This window comes from Kogia breviceps, chromosome 15 (genome assembly GCF_026419965.1).
Source record: "Kogia breviceps isolate mKogBre1 chromosome 15, mKogBre1 haplotype 1, whole genome shotgun sequence".
In the NCBI taxonomy this organism is placed as follows: domain Eukaryota; kingdom Metazoa; phylum Chordata; class Mammalia; order Artiodactyla; family Physeteridae; genus Kogia; species Kogia breviceps.
In genome coordinates, this window is record NC_081324.1 from 424,047 (window position 1) to 448,590 (window position 24,544).

Genomic DNA, 24,544 nt, shown 5'->3' on the forward strand with positions numbered 1-24,544 from the left:
ACTTCGACCCCCAGCACTTCTGGCGCTGGAGCAGCTTTGCGGACTACGTGCAGTGTGTCCTGGCCTTCACCGGCGTGGCGGGCTGCGTCACCTACCTGTCCATCGACTCAGCCCTGTTCGTGGAGAGCCTGGGCTTCCTGGCCGTGCTGACCGAGGCCATGCTGGGCATGCCGCAGCTCTGCCGCAACCACCGCCACCAGTCCACCGAGGGCATGAGGTAGGGGCGCGGCAGGGACCCGTGTGCAAACCTGCTGCTTCACTTTCAGCTCTGCTGGGAAGCTGCCAGTCCAAGAGCACTTTCGGGTTAGGACGCTGCTCTTCGGACCTCCTGATGTGCAACGGGTGAGGGGAAGCCGAGACCCTCCCGTGAGGCAGCTCACTGCGGGCCATAGAGAGGAGGGGAGGGGTCCACAGATGTCTCCAGAAGGTTCAAGCCCTCTAACGTCGGCGGCGACGCGGCAGCTTCCTCCCCCTTAGCGCCACCAAGAGCAGCTCTCAGGCACTCCCCGCCTCCCTCAGGCACAGTTCCATTTATGAGAACATCACAAAAAGCATAGAATGCTTAGGAATCACTTAACCAAGGAGGTGGAAGACCTGTACAATGAAAACTACGGGGAGATGCCACCTGTCACCCGTCTGGATGGTGACTGTCAGAAAAACAGAGAACAGCAAGTGCTGGTGAGGATGTGCAAAAGTCGGAATTCTTGTGTTCTGTTGGTGGGAATGCAAAAGGGTCCAGCTGCTGTGGAAAGCAATATGGCATATCCTCAAAATATTAAAAATAGAATTACAGTGCGACCCAGCAGTTCTACTTCTGGGCATATAACCAAGAGAATTGAAAGCAGCGTCTTGAAGAGATAGTGTACACCCATGTTCATAACATACCAGCACTATTCATCACAGATAAAACGTGGAAGCAACAGCCTTGAAGGCAAGGCCTGTATCGCGTTTCTTTCTTTCCCCAACATCTGACAACGTGCTTGGAAAATTACAGCACTTCAGTTCAGTAAATATTTATTGAATGAACTCATGAAGGACTAAAATAGTTGACTCTCTAAATCACTTTCGGGAAATAGGAGAACACTTGGGGAAGCAGGTATGACTGTGGAAGATTTACCAGTGCAGGTACCCAGCTGATCGGGCTAATTCTTGGAGAATTTGTGCACAACGGCAAAAGTTGCAGAAGGCCCCGGTGGGAACCGTGTCCCGGGTGGGGCTGCAGTGACTCATCCAGCAAAGGCAGTGTTGGAAGGATGCCAGGCTGGACCGTGGAGGTCTGTGCTGCCCCACTTCCTGTCTCGGGGTGACCTCGGGAGTGACAGGATGCGCAGAAGAGGCCCGGGTCCCTGGGGCGCTGGCCTGAGGGGCCGGGTGGCGCACATGCTCCTGAGATTCTGGCTTTAGGGCATAAAGGATGCGTGTGGTCGTCAGCCTCCGGTGACCCAGCCCCTCTCCCCCAGTGCCCCCCCCACAGACCACCCGCCTGCCTGGCAGCGCTGGGTAAAGGAGACAGAAGGCAAAGGCGGAAGGGAAGGGAAGGAGACCGCGGTCAGTGCCGTGAGCAGGTCTGGCGAGAAGGCCCGGCCGCGCGGGGACGAGGACCCGCTCCGTGCCAACCGGCAGGGCCCGAAGCCAGCAGAGGGGGGCCAGTCTCTGTCACGGACACGGACACGGGCCGCTAATTCAATCAGCTTGGAGTGCAGGCTCCTCTCAAGAGCCCACGCATCCTCGTTAAGACGATTAACCTAGTCGTGGCCCCTGCCGCCCAGAGACGGGCTCTGGGTGGAGGTGTAATTAGGTTCGGGGCCTGTTCAGTGTTGCTGTCGTGGCCGCTGAGCCGCAGGCAGGGCTCCGTGGGTGGGTCTGCAGGGCCAGGCCGCTGGGGGCCAGCTGGGCCCTGAGCCGAGGCCCTGCCCTCTGCACGTGGTGTGGGGTGGCGTGCCCTGCAGGTGACCGGAGGTGATGGGCGGGTCACAGGTCCTCTGCTCAGCTGGAGTTAACAGAGAGGTGACCTTGCTCTGTGTGTATTTAAAGGGCCGACACCCTTTTTCTTAGCGGTGAGCACAGACTGAGTGCTGGGAGAGAGAGTGGGTGAGGGCTGCAGCCTGGTTACAGTTTTGTTTCCTGTAAAATTCGTGCTTCTTCGAAGAAGTCTGTGTAAGAGAAACTCTAAGGTAAAGGAATTTTCACGCAGTGATGGATTAAACCTGAAGCAGGTGCGTAAACAGCGCAACGCCGGCGTCGGCTTCTCCCAGCCCAGCTCACGGGCACCGGGGCCTGTGTGTGTCCCTCTGCGTGTCTTCCCTCAACCGCACCCCGGTCTCTGCTCCATCCCTGCCAAGGTCCGTCTCGGTTGTCACTTTGTCCCCAGGGTGGGGGCCTTCTTTCCCTGCTCAGTGATGTGTCCCCAGCACCCAGAACAGCTTGGTGTCAAAGGTCAATAAACCCGACTCCACGGTCCGGAAAATGAGACTCTCAGGTGCCCCTGTGCGGGCTGGGCTGGTCTGACCTGCGTCTGACCCGTTCCTCGTCCCCAGGGCCAGCGCGGCGCCACCCCGTGTGTTCAGGGAGCCTGGATGCCCGCTGGAGCCCGAGCTCCGTCGAGCACGTTTGCCCCCGAGCGTCTGGCCCGTCACGTTGCAGCCTGATTGCTACAGGGTGGATCGCGGGCTCCTGGGTGGGGCGAGGAGAGTGGGGCTGTGAGGGAAGCGCCCCTCGCGCCTTCCACATCCCGGCCTGGAAGAGAGAGGCTGGGGCTTCCTGTGGTCACTTAGCGGGGTCGGTTAGGCCCAGGTTCAGACCAGAACTTGCCCCGACACAGGATGCCCCGGCCGGCTGTGTGTTCAGCCCCCCTCGGTGTGGACACACGAGCCCGCTGAGGTTGGCTGCTCCCGTCCCAAGCTCTCCCCTGCACCCAGGGGTGGACTCAGGGCTTGGTCTGAGGCCTGCCTCTGGCCCTCGTCCCCACTTCCCAGCAGCCACTCTGCGTGGCCTGACCCAGCGTCCTCAGGCATCCATCCAGGGAGCCCGCCGGGAGGGCTGCTTCGTCCCCCGGCCTTCTCTGTGATGGAGAAGCCCTGGACCCGCTGGCATTCGGGATTCTCAAAGCCCCGTGGTCAAGGCCACCACAGATCTGCTGCAGGACACTCAGCCTCAACTTGCTTCAGGAGGTGTAAGAAGGGAAGGGGCTGTGAGGTCCTCTTTGAGGGCTGACTTCGTCTCCTGCGGAGCTGCTTGGAAGGGCCTACCCATGGACGCGTTTAGAGGGTGTGAGCCCACGCACACATGCACGTGCACACGCACACACTCGCACAAAGGCAGATGCTCAAACATGCACACAGACACATGCACGTGCTCACGCACACACATGCACACACTCATTTTCACACACGTACATTTCTTGGAGGAAACGCAAGAGATACTTGATGATTTCCCTTTACAAAATGTTAAGTGACTGTTGCTTCCGAACCAGTAATAGAAAGTGATGCAGCTTTTGAAATCATGTTACTAATTAGTGCAGAAGTTCCCTCCTCCTTCCTCCGCGTTTTGCCAGATCGGAAGATGTTCCCCAACAAGTAATTACTGGAAAGCCTGGGGGCGGGTGGGACGGGAAGAGGCGGCCAGCTGTGGGGAAAACCAGCCGTGGAACCGGTTACGATCGAGGAGGGGGAGGGGCAGGCGGGAAGCCCAGGGACAAGCAGGGCCCGCGAGAGGAGGTCGTGTGCGCGCCTGCGTGCGTGTGCGTGCACGCGCCTGCGTGCGTGCGTGGCCCCCGTGGTGTGGTGGGGATGCCGAGGCGCAGCAGCACCTGGGGCCGCCCCAGCCTGCTGCCTTGTCCCAGCGGGGACACTTCCCTGCCTTGACAGGCAGCGTCCGGGAAGTGTCCACCTGGTCCGGCTCCGGCGTTGCCCTTGAACCTGGGGCTGGGCGCCTGGAGCCTTGGCTGCTCGGGAATCAGGGCGGCGTCTCCCCCGGGGGCCGCATGTACATCACTTCTCAGCCCCCCACTCATCTTCCTCTGTCGTCCCCGACACGTAATAAGCCCACAGTGGTGCGAGTGGAGAATGCCATGCACGTGGTAACGGCGCACGCGTGGGCTCCCACACACGCTTCTCCCACAGTACACGGACGCACACGCCCCACCCAGGGTCCAGTCGATGGACGAGGAGGGCTGGAATGAGAATTCAGCAAAAGCCCTGGAACTTTGAAAAAAAAAAAAAAAAACTTCACTGAGATGTAACCTATCCCACCATCGCCATTTTAAAGTACGCAATTCAGTGGCTTTCAGGACTTTCACAGAGTGGCGCAGCCATCACGGCAATCTAACGTCAGGACCTTTTCGTCCCCCAGAAAGCAGTCTCATGCCCATTAGTGCTCCCCATTCCCCGCCCCCCACCTCGCTGCCAGGCCTGGGCAACCACCGGTCTGCTCTGGGCACGTCACGTAAATGGAATCAGACGACACGAGGTCCTTCGCTGCTTTCATTCCGCATAATGTTCCCAAGGTCCGTCCATGTACCATCTGTCAGTGTCCATCTTTTCTAAGGTTGAATAATATTTCAGTGTACGGACAGATCAAGTTTTGCTTATTTCTTCTTCAGCTGGTAGACGTTTGGGTTCGACATCTTTTTGGCTGTTGTGAACAGTGCTGCTGTGAGCGTTTGTGTACCCGTTTCTGTGTGGACGTATGTCTTCCTTTGCCTTGGAAAACACCGAGCAGCGGAATTGCCGAGTCGGCGGCTGCACTATCTTCCGTTCCCAGCAGGGCTGTTCGGGGGCTCTGGCTTTCCCACACCCTCACCAATGCTTGTTACCGTCTGACCTCTTGATTGTAGCCATCCTCGTGGGTGTGAAGTGGGATCTCCTGTGGCTTTGATTTGCGTTTCTCTGGTGACTAATGACATCAAACATCTTTTCCTGTGATTACTGGCCATTTGTGCGTCTTCTTTAGAGAAAGGTCTATACGGATTCTTTGCCCATTTAAAAATTTGGTTATTTGTCTTTTATCATTGAGTTGCAGAGATCTTTAACTGTTCTTACCAGATATATGATTTGCAAATATCTTCTCTCATTGTATGCTGTCTTTTCACATTGCAGCACAAAAGATTTGACTTTGATGAAGTCCAATGTATCTTTTAAAAAAATTGCTATGCTTTGGATGTCACACCCAAGAAACCATTGTTTCTTCTGACCCACGGTCACAAAGACCTACTCCTGTGGGATGTGTTCTGGGTAAGGTTTGAATTTCGGGGAGCTTTGGATAGGCGGACAGGAGGGTAGGTGTGGCCCAGGCCTGGAGGTGCGGATGAGGCGCGGCCGGGGAGGTGTGTGGGCTGCTCGTGGGGCCGGGGTAGGCGCAGGGGTGAGGCTGTCACCTCGTGGGCACTGGCCGGGCGGAGGCTTTCTGGTCAGCCGGATGGGGCGAGGATGAGGTGAGAGGTATTTTAGGAATCGTCTTCTGCCTGCTCACTTTGGGAGGAAAAATGCTGGAGCCAAGAATGAGGTAACGGGAGCCCAGATTAAAATAGCAGGAGGGCGGGGAGGGCCAGGCACTTGAGACAGCAGCTGGGCTGGGGACCGGTGTGAGGAGGGACCTAGGAAAAGGAATCCAGCTTCCAGGCGACCCCTGAGCTGGAGGAATGCAGCCTGGGGACAGTCTCCCCTCCCACCCAGACGGGCTCCTGCAAGGTTCTCTGAGCCCTGTGGCCCCGGCATCGTCGGAGCCCTGGGCCGGCTGAGCCCTCTGTCGAGGAGGAGTCTTCCTGGAGACCCAGCTGTGCGCAGCAGGCGAGTTCCGGACGTGGTGTCCACGAGGACGTCCCTGGCCTGCTGGCCGGTGGTAGCCAAGCCTCGGGGCTCGCCCCGCCCGATAGCTGTTGAGGGTAAACGATGACCTGACACCCGTGTGGGGAGAATGGGCCTGGGCTCGGCACACGTCCCCAGGGCGCCGCAGGGTCTGGGATGACCAGAGGGTGCGAGGCACGAGCTTGTCCGTCCAGAGCGCCCTGCACGAGGGCTCACGTCGCTCAGGCTGGCACTGGTCTTCTGCTCAGACGGGCGGGCCGGGAGCAGCTTGATTAACATTTGCCCCGAGCCCTGGACGCGTGGGGCCGGTGGCGGGGCCTGTCGGATTCCTGACCCAGGGGCGAGAGCCGACGGCGGGCCGGGGCCGGGAGGCGCCTGGGCAGCTAAAAACGTTCGTGTGCGTCAGGCAGGGCCCAGCTCTCTGCGATGACCTCACGTCTCCACTTGCGGGGTGAAGGTGCACCTGTGCCTTCAGGGCCCAGAGGGACACCCGCCCGGGACAGGCTCCAGCTGTGCCTTCTGCCCCCCTCCCCCGCCAGCCCTTCCCACAGTGCGAGGCACTAGCTGTGTGCCCTTGGGCGAGCCACCCGACTTCTCTGTGCCTCAGCCGCTCCTCCATAGCAGGGGCCGCACAGGCCGCCCCGTGCTGTTTGTTTTTGGAGGGAGGGTCTTTGGGTCTCCTATTAAGTTCGGGTATCTCTGGGGGAGACTGTGCCTCAGCTCCTAATTCTGTGAAATGGAACTAGACTCATTTATGACTCCTTGGTTCTCTTCCTGTCTTCACGGCCTTTTGCAGAAACAGCGGTTGCGCTGCTTGTCGGAGCTTCTTGAAATGCTTGCTCTGTGGGTGTGGGTTTTCCTTTGAAGTGGAAGTGCTCCGAGCTGCGGGTAGCCTTGCCGGCAGGCCGGGCATCTCTGTAGCTCAGATGGGAGGACCTTGGCTCCGGCCTGCCCAGGTGCCCGCAGCCTCCTGGTGCCACCCGGCCGCACCGGTGCCCAGCCCCCCGACGCACGCCTCTCCCGCCGCAGCTGTCACCCTGGCGCGTTTCTCCACCGTGTCACGTGCATCTCCCTCCCGCCCAGCCTCTGCGATCCCCCCGGGGCTCTGCGTGTGCAGGGTGACCTGAGCCGCTGCTGGGCGGCCCCTGTCCAGTCCCCCGTGTCCCTGGGCCGTGACGCAGAGTCACCTACAGGCCATTCGTCACACCACCGCTTCACTCCCAAATTCCGAGCTGGTGCACCAGAGCGGGACAGAAATCAGACGGAGAGAGAGGCGCAACTTTGCGGCGACAGACGCCACGCGGAAGAGACGACAGCAACGAGGCGTCCTCCCTGCTGCTCCTAGGCCGTCGCCCAGGGTCTGCTCGTCACGCGTCCACAGGGGCCAATCAGCGACGGCCGGCGAAACGCGGCATGCGGCACAGGGCGGCCAGGGATGGGACGCCACTGATCTCAGGTCTTTTCCAGGAGGGGCCCACCTTTCCCCTTGGGCGCAGCTACAAATCTGCACGGGACGCACGGAGCAGCTCTGGGTGCTGGAGCAGACAGATTGCGGGGAGGAAGTATGAAGGACACGAGGTGTTTTGTTTTTTCACATCTGCCAGCCTGGCCTCCGGCACAGGCCCAAGTCCAGGACGGTGTGCTGGGTAGAAAGGTCCGGGAGGAGCCGCTCTGCCTGGTCCGAGGAGCGGGAAGGGCTCTCCTCCAGGACCTGTGGGGCAGACCGCCACCCAAGTCCCAGCCTGGCCACCGAGGGCTGCCCACGCGGTGCAGATACAAATAGCGCCGCAGTGGTTTTGAAAACTGAACTGCAATTGAGCCGCAGCCCCTGAAAACCAGCCAGAACTTGCAGCTTGAACTTAACCATGTCAGTTCCCTGGTAGAACATAAAAAACCACATTCTCCACGGGATTGAGGCAAGACAGAGTCTCCTTACGTAATGTTAAAAACGTCTAGGATATAAACCAAAATGACTCACCATGAAGAGTAGGAAAATCTCAACAACTCTCAAAAGACAATCAACAGACAACAAAGAATCGAAAAACAGTCAACTAAGGTGACACAGATACTGGAATGATCAGATTTTAAAGGCACTAGTATAACTACGCTCTAAAGAGCAACAGCAGACACTCTTAAATCAGTGCAAAGATAGACCATCTCGGGAGAGAAATAAAAGCTATAAGAAAAGCCAACTAGAAAATTTTAAATTGAAAAATACAGTAGCTAAATAAAAACTGTACTTCAGTAGTTCAGTAGTAGAATGGTGATGACAGAGGACGAATTAATGAACTTGAAGATCAATAAAAGTCATCCATTCTGAACAACAGAAAAAAAATCGGGGAAAAAAGAGAATAGACTCAGGGACAGCACCATGAAATCTAACATTCGTGTCACCTGAGACCACAGGAGAGGGGAAAGAGTGGTGCAGAAAAGAATGCTGAAGAAATAATGGCTGAAAACTTCCCAAATTTGATGCAAGATCAACGTACAGATTTAAGATATTCAGCAAGTCCCAAACATGCATTACATCACAAACTGCTAAAAACCGAAGTCAAATAAATGTTGAAAGCCAGAGAAAAAGGACTGACGATGTAGAATAACCTGGATTTTTAAATGCAGAGTTATCAGCTAATTAAAAACAAAAGTCTTTAAATGCCATGTGAGTCAACACGACAAGCCAAGTGAGACGCACGGGGCCGTTCCGACGGGAGGGTCGGCTGCAGGGTTGACGGGAACCAGCCTTCTGGGCCTCCCCGAGCCCTGAGTCGTTCTCCTGATTAAGGATCATAGAAGCCTCCAGACGCTGCGGGTGCAGGTCAGGGGAGCTGTCCACCTCCTGTCCCGGTTCTGCACGGTCAGTGGGCAGAGCAGGGGACGTGGACATCCCTGCACTGGGCCATGGGCTCCTCTCCCGGTTTGGGCCTTCCTGTCCCTGTGGCCATGCCCGCGGTGGCTTCATGGGCAGGACAGGAGGGATGGGAGGGTGGGCCGAGGCCTGGCATGTCCCCTGACCCCTGGGCTATGTCCCCTGGCCCCTGGATTATGACCCCTAACTACTGGGTTATGTCGCCTGACCCCTAGATTTTGGCCCCTGACCCCTGACCACCGTTTATGTCTCCACAGCATCAAGATGGTCCTCATGTGGACAAGTGGCGACACCTTCAAGACGGCCTACTTCCTGCTGAACGGCGCGCCCCTGCAGTTCTCGGTGTGCGGGCTGCTGCAAGTGCTGGTGGACCTGGCCATCCTGGGGCAGGCCTACGTGTTCACCCGCCACCCCCTAAAGCCGGCCCCCCACGCGGCGCACCCGGCCAGCGCCAAGGCCCTCTGAGGCAGCCGGGAGGATGAGGATGCAGGACCACGGGCTGTGGGCTCCGGCCCGGCCACCTGTCCTCCCCGAGTGGGGCAGGTGGGTGCTGCGGCCCCGAGACAGGGTCCCAAGCGTTGGGGTCTTGCTCAGCTTCTGTGGCTCTCGGGGGGCGATGCGGGCCTGGGTGCTGACATTGTGCTCTGTCATCCAGGACTCGTGTGAGCAGGTTCTCCCCCCAGGCTGGGCACCTGCTGTGCTCAAGGTGACGGAAAAGCAGGTCTCCTCTCCCACTTTGGCTCAAAATACTGCTGGCTGGAGCCTGGGTCATGTGCACATACCAGGAGGAGGCCACCCTGGGCCCTGCAGGACCGAGGACCTCAGGAAACCTCCACATCTCAGCCCCCGTGGCCTCGACGTGGCTGATGGGGCCGAGGGGGCCGGCCTGCAGCTGGGCTGGGGAGCCCTAAGATAGGCGAGACGGGGGGCAGGAGTGAGAAATGGCACCGGGAGAGGCCAGGTCCCAGCCCACGGAGCCCGCAGCCTCAGACTGGCTGGGGGTGACTCACAGCAGGGTGGGCCCGGGACTCGTGGGGATGAGGTACCGAAGCATCACAGGGCTCTGGTTGCAAAACCCTAGGTAGGTACCTTTCCAGGGCCCCCAGTGGCCTTGCTGCTCTGCAGCCCCTCCTGGGCAGGCTGCTGTGGACCCACCGTCTCCAGCTGGGCTCCGGCCAGCGTGAGCCCTGGGGTGTTGGGAGCGGGGCCTGGCTTCTCGGTGGGTGCTGAGGCCCGGCGGGTGCAGCAGACCCCGGGGCCGCCTGGGAAGGCCGAGAGCCTGGGCCTGGGGCCGGGCAGAGCCCCCGGCCATCCCCACAGAGGGCTACTGCACAGGCATCCCTTTCCTCTGGGAACCGTGTGCTTGCAGATGAGGCCTTAGGTGTCTGTCTTCCAGGCCTGGAGATGCCTGCGGGTCAGGGCAGGGGACAGCGAGGCAGGTGTCCCCCACGCCGTGCGGGGCATCCCTGCCGCCCCCCTCCTCCTGTGCAGCCCTCTGCACCCGCTGTGCCTGGCGTGGGGGGCGCTGCTGGTCTGACATTGGTCCCCCCTCGGCTTACACGAGCATCTCAGCCGTGCCCAGCGGCCCTGCTCCAGCTGCAGGCCCCGCAGGGCGAGTGTTTAGATGCTTCCACACGGCTCCCGCAGGCGCTTTCCCTTCCCCCAGGCAGAGGGGTGGCTCTGTAGTGTCCACGGTCCTGGGGCTGGTGCCAAAGCTGCAGCATCTGCCGTGGCCAGTGGAAGGCGTGCGAAGCTGTTTCCTCCTCCTGAGTTTTCCTCAAAAACTCCTGAATGTTTGAGGATCCTGCTTAGTTCTCTGGCCTGCAAGATGCTTTGAAGACGTTTATTTTTAAAAAATGAAAGGAGATGTCTGTAGCAGTCATTGCCTCCAAATTAAAACATTACCAGTTGCAGGGGTGACCTACATGCCATCTGTGGGAGCACTGGTGATTCTGTCAGGGTGGCTTTAATTCAATAAATTGCTCGCGGATCCAGTGTGGCCTTGTGAGTGGAGTCGGAGTGGGGGGTCCAGGGCAGAGTAAAGGACCGGTCTCGTCCTCATTCGCCTCCGGGGACCCCAGGGGAGGGCTGGGCCAGCAGTCTCCTCCTAGGGGGACAGTCCTGGCCCCTGTGAGACCGGGGCTGCTCCCTCAGGCCCCCGGGGACAGTGACCGCCCTGTACCAGCAGGGCCGGGCGGGGGGAGGCGGTGGCCCCCTGGTCTCCACCAGTTCACGCAGTTCCCTTAACAATGGGCTGCCTCAAAGGGTTGGGGAGTGTCTCCTTGAAAGGCCAAAAGAAGTGTTTCAAGGAAAACCGGTAATTCTGTATAGCAAGTAGGGTTGGATCCGTCTGTACTGAGCAGTTTTTATTTTTTTCACGCAGAGTATTTACGCTGAGGGCAAGACCAAAAAAATCAACAAAGTCGAAATACACGGAAGTGATGTATTTTAAGTTTTTTCAGTGAGTCACCCCAGCCTGTAGCGCTGGCCTCGGAGAGTCTGAGCGAGCTGATCAAAGGTGGTGACATCCGATGTGGCCGCCCCAGGCAGCAGGGAGCCTCGGTGTGGACCCTGGAGCCCTTGTACTGCATCACGCAGGACAGGCGTCCTGCTCTGGGGGTGGATTTTTGTTTTCCTTCTGACGTGTTAATTGAAAATAACTGTTTTAGTTAAAAAATTAATGCCGTAGAAGTTCAAATACGAAAAAACCCCCCGAAATACACGAAGGTGCCTTTTGTCTGGGGGCCTCACTGATGAGCCAGGAGGCGGCGCCGAACAGCCCCCGTGCCCCCGTGAGGAGCGAGCCCGAGAGCCGCCCTTCACGCACAGAGCAGAGGGAGCTGTTTCACAGGCCCAGCCGCCGGCCCGGCCGAGAGCGCTCTGAGCCCCGGGCTCTGGGCACAGCCATCCACCAGCGAGAGGGCGGACGCTTTTAATAGCCCCCGAGAGGCGGGGCTTCTACTGAAAACAATATATGAAGGTCACTTTTCCCCCCAAACCCTAAAGGTCCTGTTTATTTTTATAGCTCCTCCTCTCAACAAGGAGAGTATTTTGGAAACGGCAACAAATCCTGGGGCGCGTGAGAAAGTTCATCTCACTCAGTTGAGCTTCTGAAAGCTCTGAGCAGATACAGAGCTGCAAACGGTGCCGGCACCCTGCCCACAGCCCTCGGCTGCCCTCGCCACCCCAGCCCTGGTATCCAGCTGGCCAAGAAGAAACTGTGTGTGTGTGTTTGTGGGGGGGGGGGGGATGCATTTTCCCCGAAGACAAGGGGTACAGGAATTGGGGCTATTTTGGAAGCCAAGACGGGGGCCTCCGACCCTCAACATTGACCGTGGAGCATGTTCCGCCCCGGAGCCGCCCTGTTCAGTCTGAGTGGCACACGTGGGTCAGCCGGGGGTGGGGGAGGGCGGGTCAGGGCCCAAGGGAGGATGCAAAGCACGTGCAGAAAGCAGCCCTGAGGGGAAGGGGAGTGTTGGCTGATTAGATACAAGTCTCCCGCTTAAACGCTTTACAGACGTTTTGAGGTCAACCTGAGAGCTCTGGCAGGGACCAGGATCCTGCATCTTGGGGCTGTGGAGCCAGAGGGTTCTTCGGGGTCACTCTGGCTTTACCGGTGGGGAAACAGGTGTGTGCGCCTGGCCCACTCAGCCTGCCCACTGGTTTGGTGGCCAGAGCAATCAAAACCCAGTGCCCCCGCGTCAGCGAGTCGTGAGACGGCGGGAACTGACCGTGGCTCTCTGCACAGCACTTGGGGGGTTGAGACAGCTGCATTCGCAAACCCAGTCTCCTGCGCTCCGTCCTGCAGTGCTTTCGAGCGATTTCAGCAGGTGGCCAAGGAAGCAGCGATGGCAGCACCCCATCTTGCAGGAGGCGCACAGGGCTGTGTCTCCACTCCGGGTGTCCTTGGCGTGTGTGAGGGAGGGAGCAGGCCGGCGGGGACCTGGCCAGTTCCTGGCCCCCAACCCAGACGGGCAGCCGAGGCCACAGCCGGCGGAGCCTGCCAGAGCGCAGCCGGAGGGACTGTGTTGGAGGGCTCGGGGTGGCGGCGGGGACACGGGGCAGCCAAGCCGGCGGCTGGCGCTCCGCCCCTCCCCACACACCCGCGGTTCCCAGCAGGACGGCCGACGGGCACCCCATCCCGTGATCCAAGGTGGCCTCTGGTCTTGCAGGGCGCCTGGATGCCCTCACCGCCACTGCAGCGAGGAGGGGCGGGGACAGGAGACAGCTGCCTTGGGTCAGTCCACCACTGACCGAACCCTTGGAGGGAAAATCGGCGAGGCCTCCCTGCCCCGCAGGAGGAAGCGGTTTCTTCCCGGACGACCAGCCGTGCTGGGTGAAGAGCGATGCGTCAGCAGATTCCTGTGGCCTCCAGAGAAGCAGCCCAGTCACCCCGGGCGGGGCCGGGGGCCGAGGTGCCCGAGGGGAGGCGTGGGGCCGGCTGCCTTGCAGGCCTTCAGCTTTGCTGGGCGTTTTCAGGGGCGAACAGGTGAGGAGGGATCCCGGAAGATCCCCACGGAGCTCGTGCCAGGGAAGGGAGGTCAGAGGTCAGGGCAGGGACCCCCCCCCCTCGAAGGAACTGGGGTGCTGTGAGCATCCGTGTCACCCCTCTGTCGCTCTCGCTGGGCAGGGATGTGGGCTTCTGCAGATGTGGCGGGGAGACCCCCTCTGATGCGGCATGGCCCACTGGGTGACACAGCAGGAGCAGAAAGGGACCGAGCCCTCTCCCAGCCTGTCTGCGCCCGGCCAGTGACGAGCAGGGGAAGGTCAAGGTGAGGCCTGGGGACGAGCGTGGCCTTCTGGCATCTGCTACAGGCTTGGAGCTTCTGGGATTGTTGAATTTATTTTTAGCTGGCCGTCACGGAGCCAAAAGTCCAGAGACAAAAGGAAAGCGGAGAACAGGCTGGTGACGCTCCTTGGAGCTCAACTCTTTACTCAAAGCACAAGTCGGCTTTGGCCCCGGATTCAGGCCCGGGTCAGCCCCGGGCCAAGTTCTGGGCTGCGCGGGTCGAGCAAAAGTCGTCCCTGTCCCTCCGCGCGGCGGGAGGCGAGAAGGCGGTTCCGGTCCCGCAGCTCCGGAGGAGCAGCCTCCTCGCCGGTGCCGCGTCCCCGCCGGATCAGGGCGGCCCCGCGGGCGCCCACGGCCCGGCCACGGAGTCCCCGGCCGGGCCGGTGCCGTCGGGGCCCTGCGAGCCGTCGTCCTCCGCGGCGGAGGCGGAGTGTGTGCTGTCCTCGCGCAGCGCGGGCTCGGCGCTGGCGGCGCGCTGCTGCTGCGCCTTGAGCTCGGAGTAGGAGCGCGAGAAGGTGTGGAAGATGGAGGTGACCGGGAAGGCCATGAGCAGGATGCCGCTGAGGATGCTGCTCAGCGCCACCACCTGCCCGGGGAGGCTGCGCGGCACCATGTCGCCGTAGCCCACCGTGGTCATGGAGATGACGGCCCACCAGTAGCTGGCCGGCACGCTGGAGAAGTCGCGGCGCGCGCCCAGCTCGCGCTCGGCCAGGTGCACGAGAGGTGCAAAGAGCGCCATGGCCACGCAGAGGAAGAGCAGCAGCAGCCCGAACTGGCGCGCGCAGCGGCGCACGGTCAGGCCGAGCGAGCGCAGCCCCAGCGAGTGGCGCGCCAAGCGCATCACGTAGAGCACGCGCAGCGCGCGCAGCAGCCGCAGCCCCAGCCCCGCGCGCTCCAGCAGCTTGCTGCCGCCCGCGCCCCGCCGCGCCGCCAGCCCCACGAGCAGCGACACGTAGAAGGGCAGGATGGCCAGGATGTCGATGATGTTGAGCGGTGTCCGCAGGAAGGCACACTTGCTCTCAGCCTGCAGCGAACGCAGCAGGAACTCGAAGGAGAACCAGGCCACGCACACCGTCTCCAGCACAAACAGGCTGCGGCACTTGGGGGAGCACTCGCCCTGGGGGGAGAAGGGGACACGTGCTGGGGCGGGGGGGGGCCTGCCCCTCCCGGGCCGCCCCTCCTGCTGACGCCCACCCGTGCGCAGGTGCCACTGCGAGGGCAAGGGTCGCAAACCAGAAAAGCCCGATTCCTGTAGGGAAAACGGCAACAAAAATTTACGAGGAGGCTAGCTTCCCACAGGAGAGCAAGCAGAGCTCAGCTGACCGGCTCCCCAGCGAAACTAGAGAGAATCGTTACCAGACAACCATTTAAAGCCTCTGGAAACGCTCCTAAGGACAACGGCAAATGAAAAATGTATTCAAGAAAATCTACGGAAACGGGTTTTAAAAGGAGAGTCTTCGGTATGTGAACCGAGACTCCCCCAGCGTCCCGGCTCAGCGAGGGGGGGGGTCTCCTCTCCAGAGGCTGCAGCCACCAACGCGGGCTCCCTGTCCCCGTGGGCTGAGTCCCCGGGGAGGGAGTGCGGCTGGGGAGAGGGCACCTGCTCCCACGCAACCCCCACTCCTGCAGCGGCATGGAGGCTGCACCCCGAGGACGCCGGGACCCGCAGAGCCCCCGCCCCAGCTTGTGAGGGTGGCTCCGTGCCAGGAGGGGCGACAGGGAGGACCTCAGCCCGCCGGCTCCCCGTCTCTCTGCAGGGCCCTCAGCTCAGAGAATGGGGGTCACCAAGGAAGGAGCCTGCCACTGCCCCACCCCCAGAGCCCTGGCCCAGAGGGACTGTGTAGGGGAGACGCAGACTGTAAGACAGATGCCCCATATCACTTCCCAGAGGAACTGACTTCATTTGCAACAGAAAGTGGTGAAGTTCAAACCCAAGGGTGCTCTCAAGAGTGGTAGAGGTTGCCGTGAAGGAAAACAAGAGGACGTTTGTGGACCTAATGAAGACACAGCCTAGGCTGTGGGGTGGCCAGTTTGCAGGAGAGAACTGGGGTACAGAACTGGAGGAGCCCTCCTGGGGTCAGAACAAATATCAGTACTGACCTCAGAAACTGTTCCATCCTAAGAGCCACAATGTGGCTGGATTGGTTTCCAGAGGAATTTATGCCCCAGGGCAGTTGAAAACAAGAGAGCAATCAACCAGCAATTAGAGGAGTTTCAAAGTTCGGTCAGGGAAAGAGACCCAAGTGCTACCAAAACCAGTGTCCTCCCAGGGTGACTGGGCCTCTTAAAGGAGCAGCGCCAAGGGCTGAACACGTGTGCGTGCGTGCGTGCGTGCATGCGTGCGTGCGGCGGGGGCAGGGCAGGAATACACTTCACTCAAATAATCCAACCAATCACTAAACAAGCAAATGACAGTAACGTGCCCTGAACGGGGGGGCAGGGGAAGGCAATATCCAGTGTTCCTGAATTGTATTGTCTAAATGTCTAGTTTTCAATAAAAAAATCATAGGGCAGGCAAAGAAACAGTGAAGTATGACCCATACATCAGAAAAGAAATCAGGCAACAAAAACTGCCTATGAGAGTGACCAAACGTCAGATTTAACGAAAAGTTTCAAAATTGCCCTTATAAGTACGTTCACAGAACTAAGGAGAACTTGATTAAAGAAGTAGTGGAAGGTATGACCACCGTCCATTGCATCAGATGGAGCTTATCAATAAAGAAAAATTTAAAAAGAACCAACCGGAGATTTTGAAGTTGAAAAGTACAACAACAAAAAATTCACTACAGTAGCTCAGCAGTGGATGTGAACTGTCCGAGGGAAGGTTTGGTGAACTTGAAGATGGACTGGTGGCGATTACGCAGGCTGAGGACAGAGGGACGCAAGGATCGTGCTGGCACCAAGGGATCCAGGTCCCAGCGGGAAGGGGAGAGGAGAGGAGGAGAAGGGTGTTCGAGAAACCGTGGCTGGAAACTTCCCAATCTACTGAAAAACAAGGACCTACACACGCAGGAAGCTCACTGAGCTCCAGCAGGGAAAAGACATCACAGGAAGAATGCTGACCGCCGAAGAGAAGGAGGAGACCTTGGAAGCAGCGGAGACAGCGACAGGTCACCCGAGAGCTCACTCGGGTGAGATTACACCTCCATCTCAGCAGAAAGCAGGGGGCGACGCGTTCAAAGTGCTCAGAACACACCCGCCTGCCCGAGACTCCTACATCCAGCAGCGCCGTCATCAGAAAATGAGGGCGACATGAAGACTTGCCCAGACGCCTTACAAAAACTCCCAAGGAAGGTCTGCAGGCTGAAAACCCGTGATCCCAGAGTCTTCTTAGATGTGATACCAAAAGCAGGAGCACACACGATAAAATAGATGAATTAAACTTAATCACATTTACAACGTAATCCCTTCAAAGGACACTGTTATGGCCTGAACTGCTCCTCTTCAAAATCCTTCGTTCAAGCCCTGACTGTTAGTACCTCAGAAGGTGACTTTTTGGAGGTGAGGCCTTTAAAGACAATCAGCAGATTGGAAGAATATATTTACAAATCATATACGATAGGGACTTGTATCTAGACTATAGAAAGAATTCCTACAACTCAACCATAAAAAAGACAAACAACCCAATTAAAAAAATGGGCAAGGGACCTGAATAGACCTTTCTCTAAAGAAGATACACAGGCGGCCAAGAAGCGCACGAAACGGGGCTCAGCACCGTTAATCATCAGGAAAGTGCAGATCAAACCCACTCGAAGGTCCCACTTCACACCCACCAGCAGCATGGCCAGAATGAAAGAGCAGACAAGCGTTGGAGAAATCAGGGCCTCGTGCGCTGCTGACGGGAACACGCAACCGTCCAGGCACTTTGGAAAAGAGCCTGGCTGTTCCTCATACAGTTCCTCACATGACCCTGCAATTCCACTCCTAGGAGTGAGCCCAGAGAAGTCAACATGCATGTGCACACAGAAACTGTTCACGGATGTTCGTGCCCACATGACTCACAAGAAGTGGAAACAACCCAAATGTCCATCCGGTGATTAATGGATCAACAAAATTTGGTAGCTCCATACAATGGGACATTATCGGGCCACGGAAAGGAATGAAGTGCTCACTCCTGTTACAACACAGACGAACCCTGAAGGTATTTCAGAGTGAAAGGATCCAGTTACACAAGACACGTGCTGGATGGTTCCGTTCTCACGGATCCAGAACAAGGAAATCTATAAAGACAAAGTCGATCTGTGGTTGCTCGGGGCTGGTGGGGGGAGAGATGGGGCCGGGCGGTGAGTGCTGAAGGCACTGGGTCTCTTTTGCGAGACGAAAATGCTCCAAAATCAGACGGTGGTGATGGCGGCACAACCTGAGAACATATGAAAACCCGCTGAATTGTACACTCAAAACTGGGCAAACTGTATAGTGTGTGGATTATATATCAGCAAAGATATTTTTTTAAAAAGACTTACTAATTAATCCCACAGAGTGTGGCTGGCTGGGGGTGGAGAGTGAGTGGGGACCCCGGTGTCGGGGCTCCGTGTGCAAGGGCGTCCAGAGCAGAAGCCAGAGAGCGTGCAGACCTCCCCAGCAGCCCCCGTCTGGCCACGCCTCACCTTTGCCCCTGAGCCCCTAGCCAGCCCAAGTCCCCTCCCCAGGTTACCTCTATCACCGCTGAGTAACAGGAGGAAAGAAAGGTCAGGAGCACACACCAGACCCAGCGGACGCCCCTCGTGCTCTCTGCTCTCGGCGCGGCTCACGCCGGGCGTGAGGGGACCCGAGGCCTCGCACCGCCCCCACCTGGCTCACGTCCCTCTGAGTCCCCGCCCAGCAAGAAGCGGTGACCTCCCATCGCCACGTGGACCGGACGTGAGGACCCGCCTGGTGCTCCCAGCAGGGAGCAGGTCGTGGTTCAGGAGACATTTGCAGCACTGGCCCCGGTGCCCTGAGGGCGCAGAGGTGAGCAGGACCCTGCAGGGCTGCTCCCCGAGCCGGACACCAACTTGCACTTTCTGAGCCAGCCGCCCAGTGCCCAGGGCGATTTATGTGTATCGAGCGGAGCCTGGCGTTCTCGTTAATGAGCTGTCTGAGCCCAGCGCCTTGGCCTCTACATCAGTCAGCCTCCCGGTCGTGCGCCTGGAAAAACCAGCCGTGTGCTTACTTCCCCGCGTGGCCCCGGACACAAGGGTGGGCCCCGGGGAAGGTCACAGCTTTAGGATAAACCCCTGAATGTCACTGGGCAGGTCCATTCTCAAACAGAGGTGATGGCGGCTCCAGCTGGACGAAAGGCTCCCACCCCATCTCGGTCTCGGACCCGCTCGTGGGGCGCACAGGCGGAAAAGCTGAGCCCACCCCCGAGCACCGGGGAGCGGGCGCTCCAAGCCCCGAGGGTGAGCCTGGGGTACACCCTTGTCAGGCTCTGAGAGGTTACAGAGCCTCCCGGGCGGCGCTGACCACCAGGCACGGGCCCTGGACAGGAGGCAGCAGGCGTCTCCCGCTGGGCCTGGGGCCCCAGGACACAGCAGCTCCAGGAAAACTGGATTCAGGCAGGAAGACGCAGCTGGGGCCGCGGGGACTGACAGGGTTGCAAACCCTGGGCGGAGGAGGGAGACCCGCGGGTCGGTGAGCGGGAGGGGGGGTGGAGCCCCGGGTCGTACCTGCCTCACCTGCTCAGGACTCTGATGGCCTCAGCCCAAGGGGCGCTTGGGGGTCCCGTGACCCACCGCCCCAGGAGCACCCGCGACGACGCCCCCGCGTCCGGGCCGACCTGGGGCTCTGGGTCCGCCATCCCTGGGCCAAGTGCAGCTGCTGGCCCCCCTTCAGGTGGGCTTCGGCCACGTGTGCTGGTGGCGGGAGGGACGAAGGCCCCGGCCGCCCCGCCCCCTGCTGGAGGAGCGACCCCAGCGCACCGGCCTGGAGCCAGATCACCCGGTGGGTCCGGGAAGAGGCGCACTGTGCGTGCCTCCCCTCACCCCCTTAAGGACCAGCCAGGAGGCTCACTGGAGGGAGCTATTTCTGGAACTTTCAGTCCAGAAAATGACGCTGATTTATCATAATTTGACACATCTGGCCTCTCTGGCCAAAACTGGGTCAGCGATAAATCTATGTTCCACCGGTTCACCCACTTCTGAAGGCCCCGCTGCCTGCACTTGCGCGGACGTCGGTAATTAGGCCACAGCTGCCCCGCACGGGCTGCTGTGCGCCGGCCGCGGGGCTATGCCGCCCCTGCCCGAGCCGAGTGCACCTTTCACACCCTGCCTGCCTGGCTCGAGGCTGGGGCTGACCATAGGGGCCGGACGGGGCGCCTGCTAACAGCCGCCGCGGCCTCGGCTGCCGGGGCGGGAGGCGAGGGCCCGGTCTCGGGGGCTTGGGGAGGACACGGAGACCCCGGAGCGGTCGTTTCCGGAGGGAGAGAAGGTGGACCCTACACCCTGGGCCGGTCGCGGGCGGTGGGGGAGCCTCCGTGTCTGGTCTCAGTGAGTGGGACCGTCCCACCTCCATACCACCCTTTGCATCCCCCGGGGGCTCCCCACGAGGGCTGCAGGGACACCTCTGACCCCAGGAAGATGGCCTGGAATGTGCCAGAGCCACTCAAATGGACCAGCAACCCTCAGAGCCCAGGGAAAGGGCTCCCCCTTCAGAGTCACAAGCACCTCTCGGCTCCACAGAGGAAACGCGGGAGTAGCAAAGGAAATCCCGGGACCCGGAGCCCCTTTCTCTGGCTGCGTCGCTGCCGCACCGGAGCCCTGGCCCCTCTCAGCCCCTCCACGTCCGGCCACCCGTGGGTGCGGGGAGCTGAGGGCGCGGCACCTGCCGTAAGGAAGCCCCGGGCTCCGCAGGCCGGACCACGCGCAACCGTCACAGGCTCGCCACTCACCAGGACCAGGCGCGGGGGGTTCTCACTGAGGGTGCGAGAGCCGGGCTGGGGGTGGGAGGGAGGGTCCCCCACAGGCCAGAGGGTTCCCGAGGAGGGCCGAGAAGGGACAGGGAGGTGCGGGTGGCCTGGGACTGGCCTCGGGAGGCCGGAAGCACAGCTGTGGGGCTGAGGTGGCAGCTGGATGGGGGTGGGCAGGGCCCCCAGCACTGGAGGCAGGGCCTTCTCCCCAGGCTGCACTCCCCCCCCACAGCCTGCACGGGCGCCCTTCATGGGCTCTGCCAGGCCTCCCGTGAGGCACCGCCACCTCCCCCAGGGCCCTGGGTCCTGTCTGGTCCCACGGGAGACTTCCCTTCCTGGGGAAAGGCCGCGGGACGCCGCGCCCCCTCCCCCAGGACGGGATCTCGGCGCCGGCCTGAGAGTCTGTGCGTGACGCTCTGGCAGGCGCTGCCCTGGGCACCGGGTCCCTCCCCCTCCCTCAGTTTGTTGTTCTTCTGGAATAGTCACTGGGCAGCCTTCAAGTACTTGTGGCTCAAGAACCGAAGGCCAGCTGCCCCCGAGGAAGCAGCTCTGTCACCGCGGCGTCGAGTCTGAGCTGACCGCAGCCGTGGACGCAGGGCAGTGGGCCGCGTGGCCACGCTGTCCGTGTCCCCGCACATCCGGAAATCTCAAGGCCGCACATCAGATGCCGGGCCGGACTGCAAACCTCACGTGAACACTATCATCCACCGTCACCGAAAAACCAACCCAGTGAAACTGACAGCGCTCCTCCAGGGCTGTGGCAGCCTCTGGCTGGTAGACAAGATCATTTTCACGTTTATCAGAAGTTGCTGAGCTGCTGCCCTCAGGAGCTCCGCAATTCACCCGCTTCCCCACCAGGCCGGGGGAACGGGGGCCGCGGCCCCAGGCCAAGGATCGAGAGGGGCCCAGAACACTGGGCAGAGTGTAAATCGGTACGAACGTCTCACGGACACACCTGAGAAGCCTTCACGGGGTGCGTACCCTTCGACCTGGAAAGCCCGTCTGGGGAGTGGGTCCTCAGGGACTGTCGACACGTGGCCACGGGCTTACGTGCAAGGAGACGCACTCCGGTGAGGCCGGGGGTGGAGCCGCGGAGCCACCGCCACCAACCCCGAGGCCCCCGCGCCGCCTCTTTACAGCCAGGCCGTCCCCACCCCAACCTGGCAACCACAGATCCCTGTGCCTTTTCCGGAACAGCTCACCAACGGACTCACACCGTGTGCAGACCTGCGAGCGTGCTTCTCCCACGCCGCATCCTGAGACTTGTGCTGCTCTGCTCTCCACTGCTGACGGCTTGTTGCGTAGATGTGTCATTACCCCTTCATCCGCGGTGTGTGCGGCGGTGCCTTCCAGTCTGGGGCTTTCGTGGAGACATGCTTTCATTTCTCTTGGATAAATACCCAGGGGGGCACTGACCCCGTGTAACTGCACTCACTCATTCATTCTACAAACTTTTTGTGGATTTCTTGGGATTTTTGTGTGTGTTCATAGTTTTATTGCTTCCTTTCCCATCACATACTTGTCTTTCTTTTTCTTGCTTCATTGCACAGGGTAGGGCTTCTAGAATGATGCCGAATAAATAGGCTTTATTCCCAATGGCAGGGAGAAAGCATCGTCATTTATCTTTCGTCTTTACGTATGTCATCAGCTGTAGGTTTTTTTAAATAGGGGTTCTCCACCAGGTTAAAGGAATTCCCTATTTCTGGAATTGAATGTTTTTGTTTTAATCGTGAATGGACACTGAATTTTGTCAAACACTTTCTCGACACCTATTGAGATGACCCGATGGCTCTTCTTCTTTGCTCTGTTAATCTTACGAATTTACACTGACTGATTTTCCAAAGCTGAACCAGGCTTGCTTTCCTGAAAAATTCCACTTAGTCATGATGTGTTCCCCTTTTTATACATTGCCGTACTTCACTTATTAACATTTTGCTCGAGTTTTGCATCTATGTTCATGTGAGACACCGGTCTGTGCTTTTTTTCTTTCCTGTAGTGTCTTTGTCTGGTTTGGTGCCAGAATAATACTGGAAGTGTTCTATTTTCTGGATGAGATTGTACAGAACTGGTATTATTTCTTTGTTAAACTTTTGGTAGAATTCACCAGTGAAACCATGTGGGACTGGAGTTTTCTTTTTGGAAGGTTTTAAACTATGAATTAAATTTCTGTAATCAGCATAGCTTATCTGCTCCTTCTTGAATGAGTTTTGGTGACTGAACATGTTTTTAATTTAATTTTTGTTTTACGAAACAAAAAGGATAGACTTATAAAGGAAAAAACAGTATTCCTACCACGACTCATCTCCCAGGGGCGACAGCTTTCAATTACGCCATCAGATAGTTACTTCCATACTTTTAAATAATGCACTTACCTGGCTAGTTATTGATGTACTAACTGTATACGTTTCTATGACCTTGTGTAGCTGAGGATTCGGTTCTCTGACACCATCCCCACCACTCCATGATCCCTTTCCTCTGGAAACAGTTAGTGTCACGCTTTGAGGTAAAATCTGTAGCTACTAAGATAAGGTGGAGACGCTTCACTGCCGAGCCAGGTTGTGGGCTACGCTGCATTACATTTTTTTTCCCTCATAAAATGTTTTGTTCTTTTCCTCAGGTTTTATGGCCCTGTTCTAAAGTTGCTTAGCTTGCTATAAATCATGGTGTATTTTCTCCAAATTGAAAACACATCGGATGGTTCTGTTTCCTTTCCAAGACCTGCCTCCCCTTCCAGGGGCCTCTGCCCTCTTGCTGCAAACTGTGGTCCGGAGTGGCTCTCCGCTCCTCTCTGTTTGGGGCTCCTCGTGCACCGTGACACGCGGTGTCTCCTCTTCAGTTTACTCCATTTTCCTGCCGAAGCACATCCTCTGGTGCCCCCCCGAGAGGAGGTACGCGGCGGGTGCCTCTCTGAGCCTTTGCATGTCTGGAGAGTCCTTATTCTACCTGCGTGCTGGACTGCTCTGGCCTGATGTAGGCAATGGGCAGAAAGTCCATGTCCACTCGGAAGTTTGAGGGGGCTGCCCCATCACGTCCAAGCTCTCAGTGTTGCTGGTGAAGCTTAACGCTGACAGGGGGAAGTGCTTAAATCTCAGTCAGTGCATTTCCAACCGAGGCGACCGTGTAGCCGGCAGAGGTCGGAACCCAAACATGGCCAGCTGAGCCTCCCGAGCCTGCCACCCTGAGGCCACCCAGGCTTCCTCCTTGAGGTCCACCTGAGGGCCACGCCCAGGCCCACTCCGCCCCGAGGTCCGCCCCAAGGTCCCTCCCCTGAGGTCCAGCGCCGCGGGGACTGTTCACCCGTCACGATTCCCTCCCTTGCGGAAGTTCTCGGGTATTTTCTCGGGGCTGGTCAACCCAGGACCCGGGCCCTCGCGTCTCAGAGACTGAGGGTCCCCTTATCCCCCTCTCTGTCTGCTCATCCTGATCTCCTCCCAGGGACGGCTGCCCTCCTGGCTCGACCCCCCGACTCCTTCCCTCCCCCCACGTCTCCACGGCGCCTCTAAGCGCCCCCTAGACGGGCGCCAACCCTTCCGACCAGGTGCTGCGATTACATCTCAGGGCCGCTCTCACCCCCCGCTGGCTCTGTGGACGCGGCCCTTCCCCTCGGGCCTCCACAGGTGCCAGTGAGGCTCCTTGGGGTCTCCTGTTTCCTTCAAGCTCCACCTTCGCCCATCTTTGCCATGGGCTTCCTCTCCCAACAGGCCTCTCCTCCTCCGAGGGCCGGGGCACCATGTGGAAGCTGCCCGCACCACGGGCCCGTCGGCCGCCGGGCTTCGCAGGTGAAAAGCTGGCATGGCGGCCACGTCGGGGTCCCGGAGCCGGCCGGCCGGACTCTCCCCCGTCGGGAGAAAGCGCCTCCAGAGGAGGGTCGTCCAGGTGCCCGCGGGGGGTGCGGGGCGGCTGAGGTCGGTCACGGCAGGCTCTCCCACACCCTACGCGGCTGCACCCCAAACCCGCTCCTGGGCCCAGGGCTCCTGGGGGCCAGGCGGCCAGAAGCAGCACCGTCGGGACAGTGGAGCCCAGGGCACAGGTCAGGCTGGTTCCACACCAGGGCTTCCGGACACCAAGCCGTCTGGGAACTGTTCTCGGAGCGCACGGCCTCCACGGCCCGGCCCTCACTCGACACCGACCCTGCTTTGATTTCCTAGTGAAAATAAACAGCCGGCCGGGTCTCTTCAGTGGCAGAGGCTGAGGGGTGG

The 24,544-nt window shown here is 59.3% G+C and overlaps 2 protein-coding genes across 11 annotated transcripts in view; one reads left to right on the plus strand and one right to left on the minus strand.

Annotated features, from left to right (window-relative positions):
* The window catches only part of SLC66A2 (solute carrier family 66 member 2), a 64,619-nt gene extending 53,954 nt beyond the window's left edge, over positions 1 to 10,665 (plus strand). For 7 of the 9 annotated variants that reach the window (XM_067015094.1, XM_067015095.1, XM_067015098.1 and 4 more), the window contains 2 exons: positions 1 to 217; positions 8,928 to 10,665. In XM_067015094.1, the coding sequence (XP_066871195.1) occupies positions 1 to 217; positions 8,928 to 9,135 (425 nt within the window). In that variant the 3' untranslated portion in view covers positions 9,136 to 10,665. The remainder of the gene's footprint in view (positions 218 to 8,927) is intronic. The other 2 variants (XM_067015102.1, XM_067015101.1) reach the window with 1 other exon arrangement.
* A 990-nt stretch (positions 10,666 to 11,655) lies between these two features.
* Positions 11,656 to 24,544, minus strand: part of KCNG2 (potassium voltage-gated channel modifier subfamily G member 2) — a 42,996-nt gene continuing 30,107 nt past the window's right edge. For both annotated transcript variants that reach the window (XM_059040482.2, XM_067015093.1), the window contains one exon: positions 11,656 to 14,576. In XM_059040482.2, the coding sequence (XP_058896465.1) occupies positions 13,788 to 14,576 (789 nt within the window). In that variant the 3' untranslated portion in view covers positions 11,656 to 13,787. The remainder of the gene's footprint in view (positions 14,577 to 24,544) is intronic.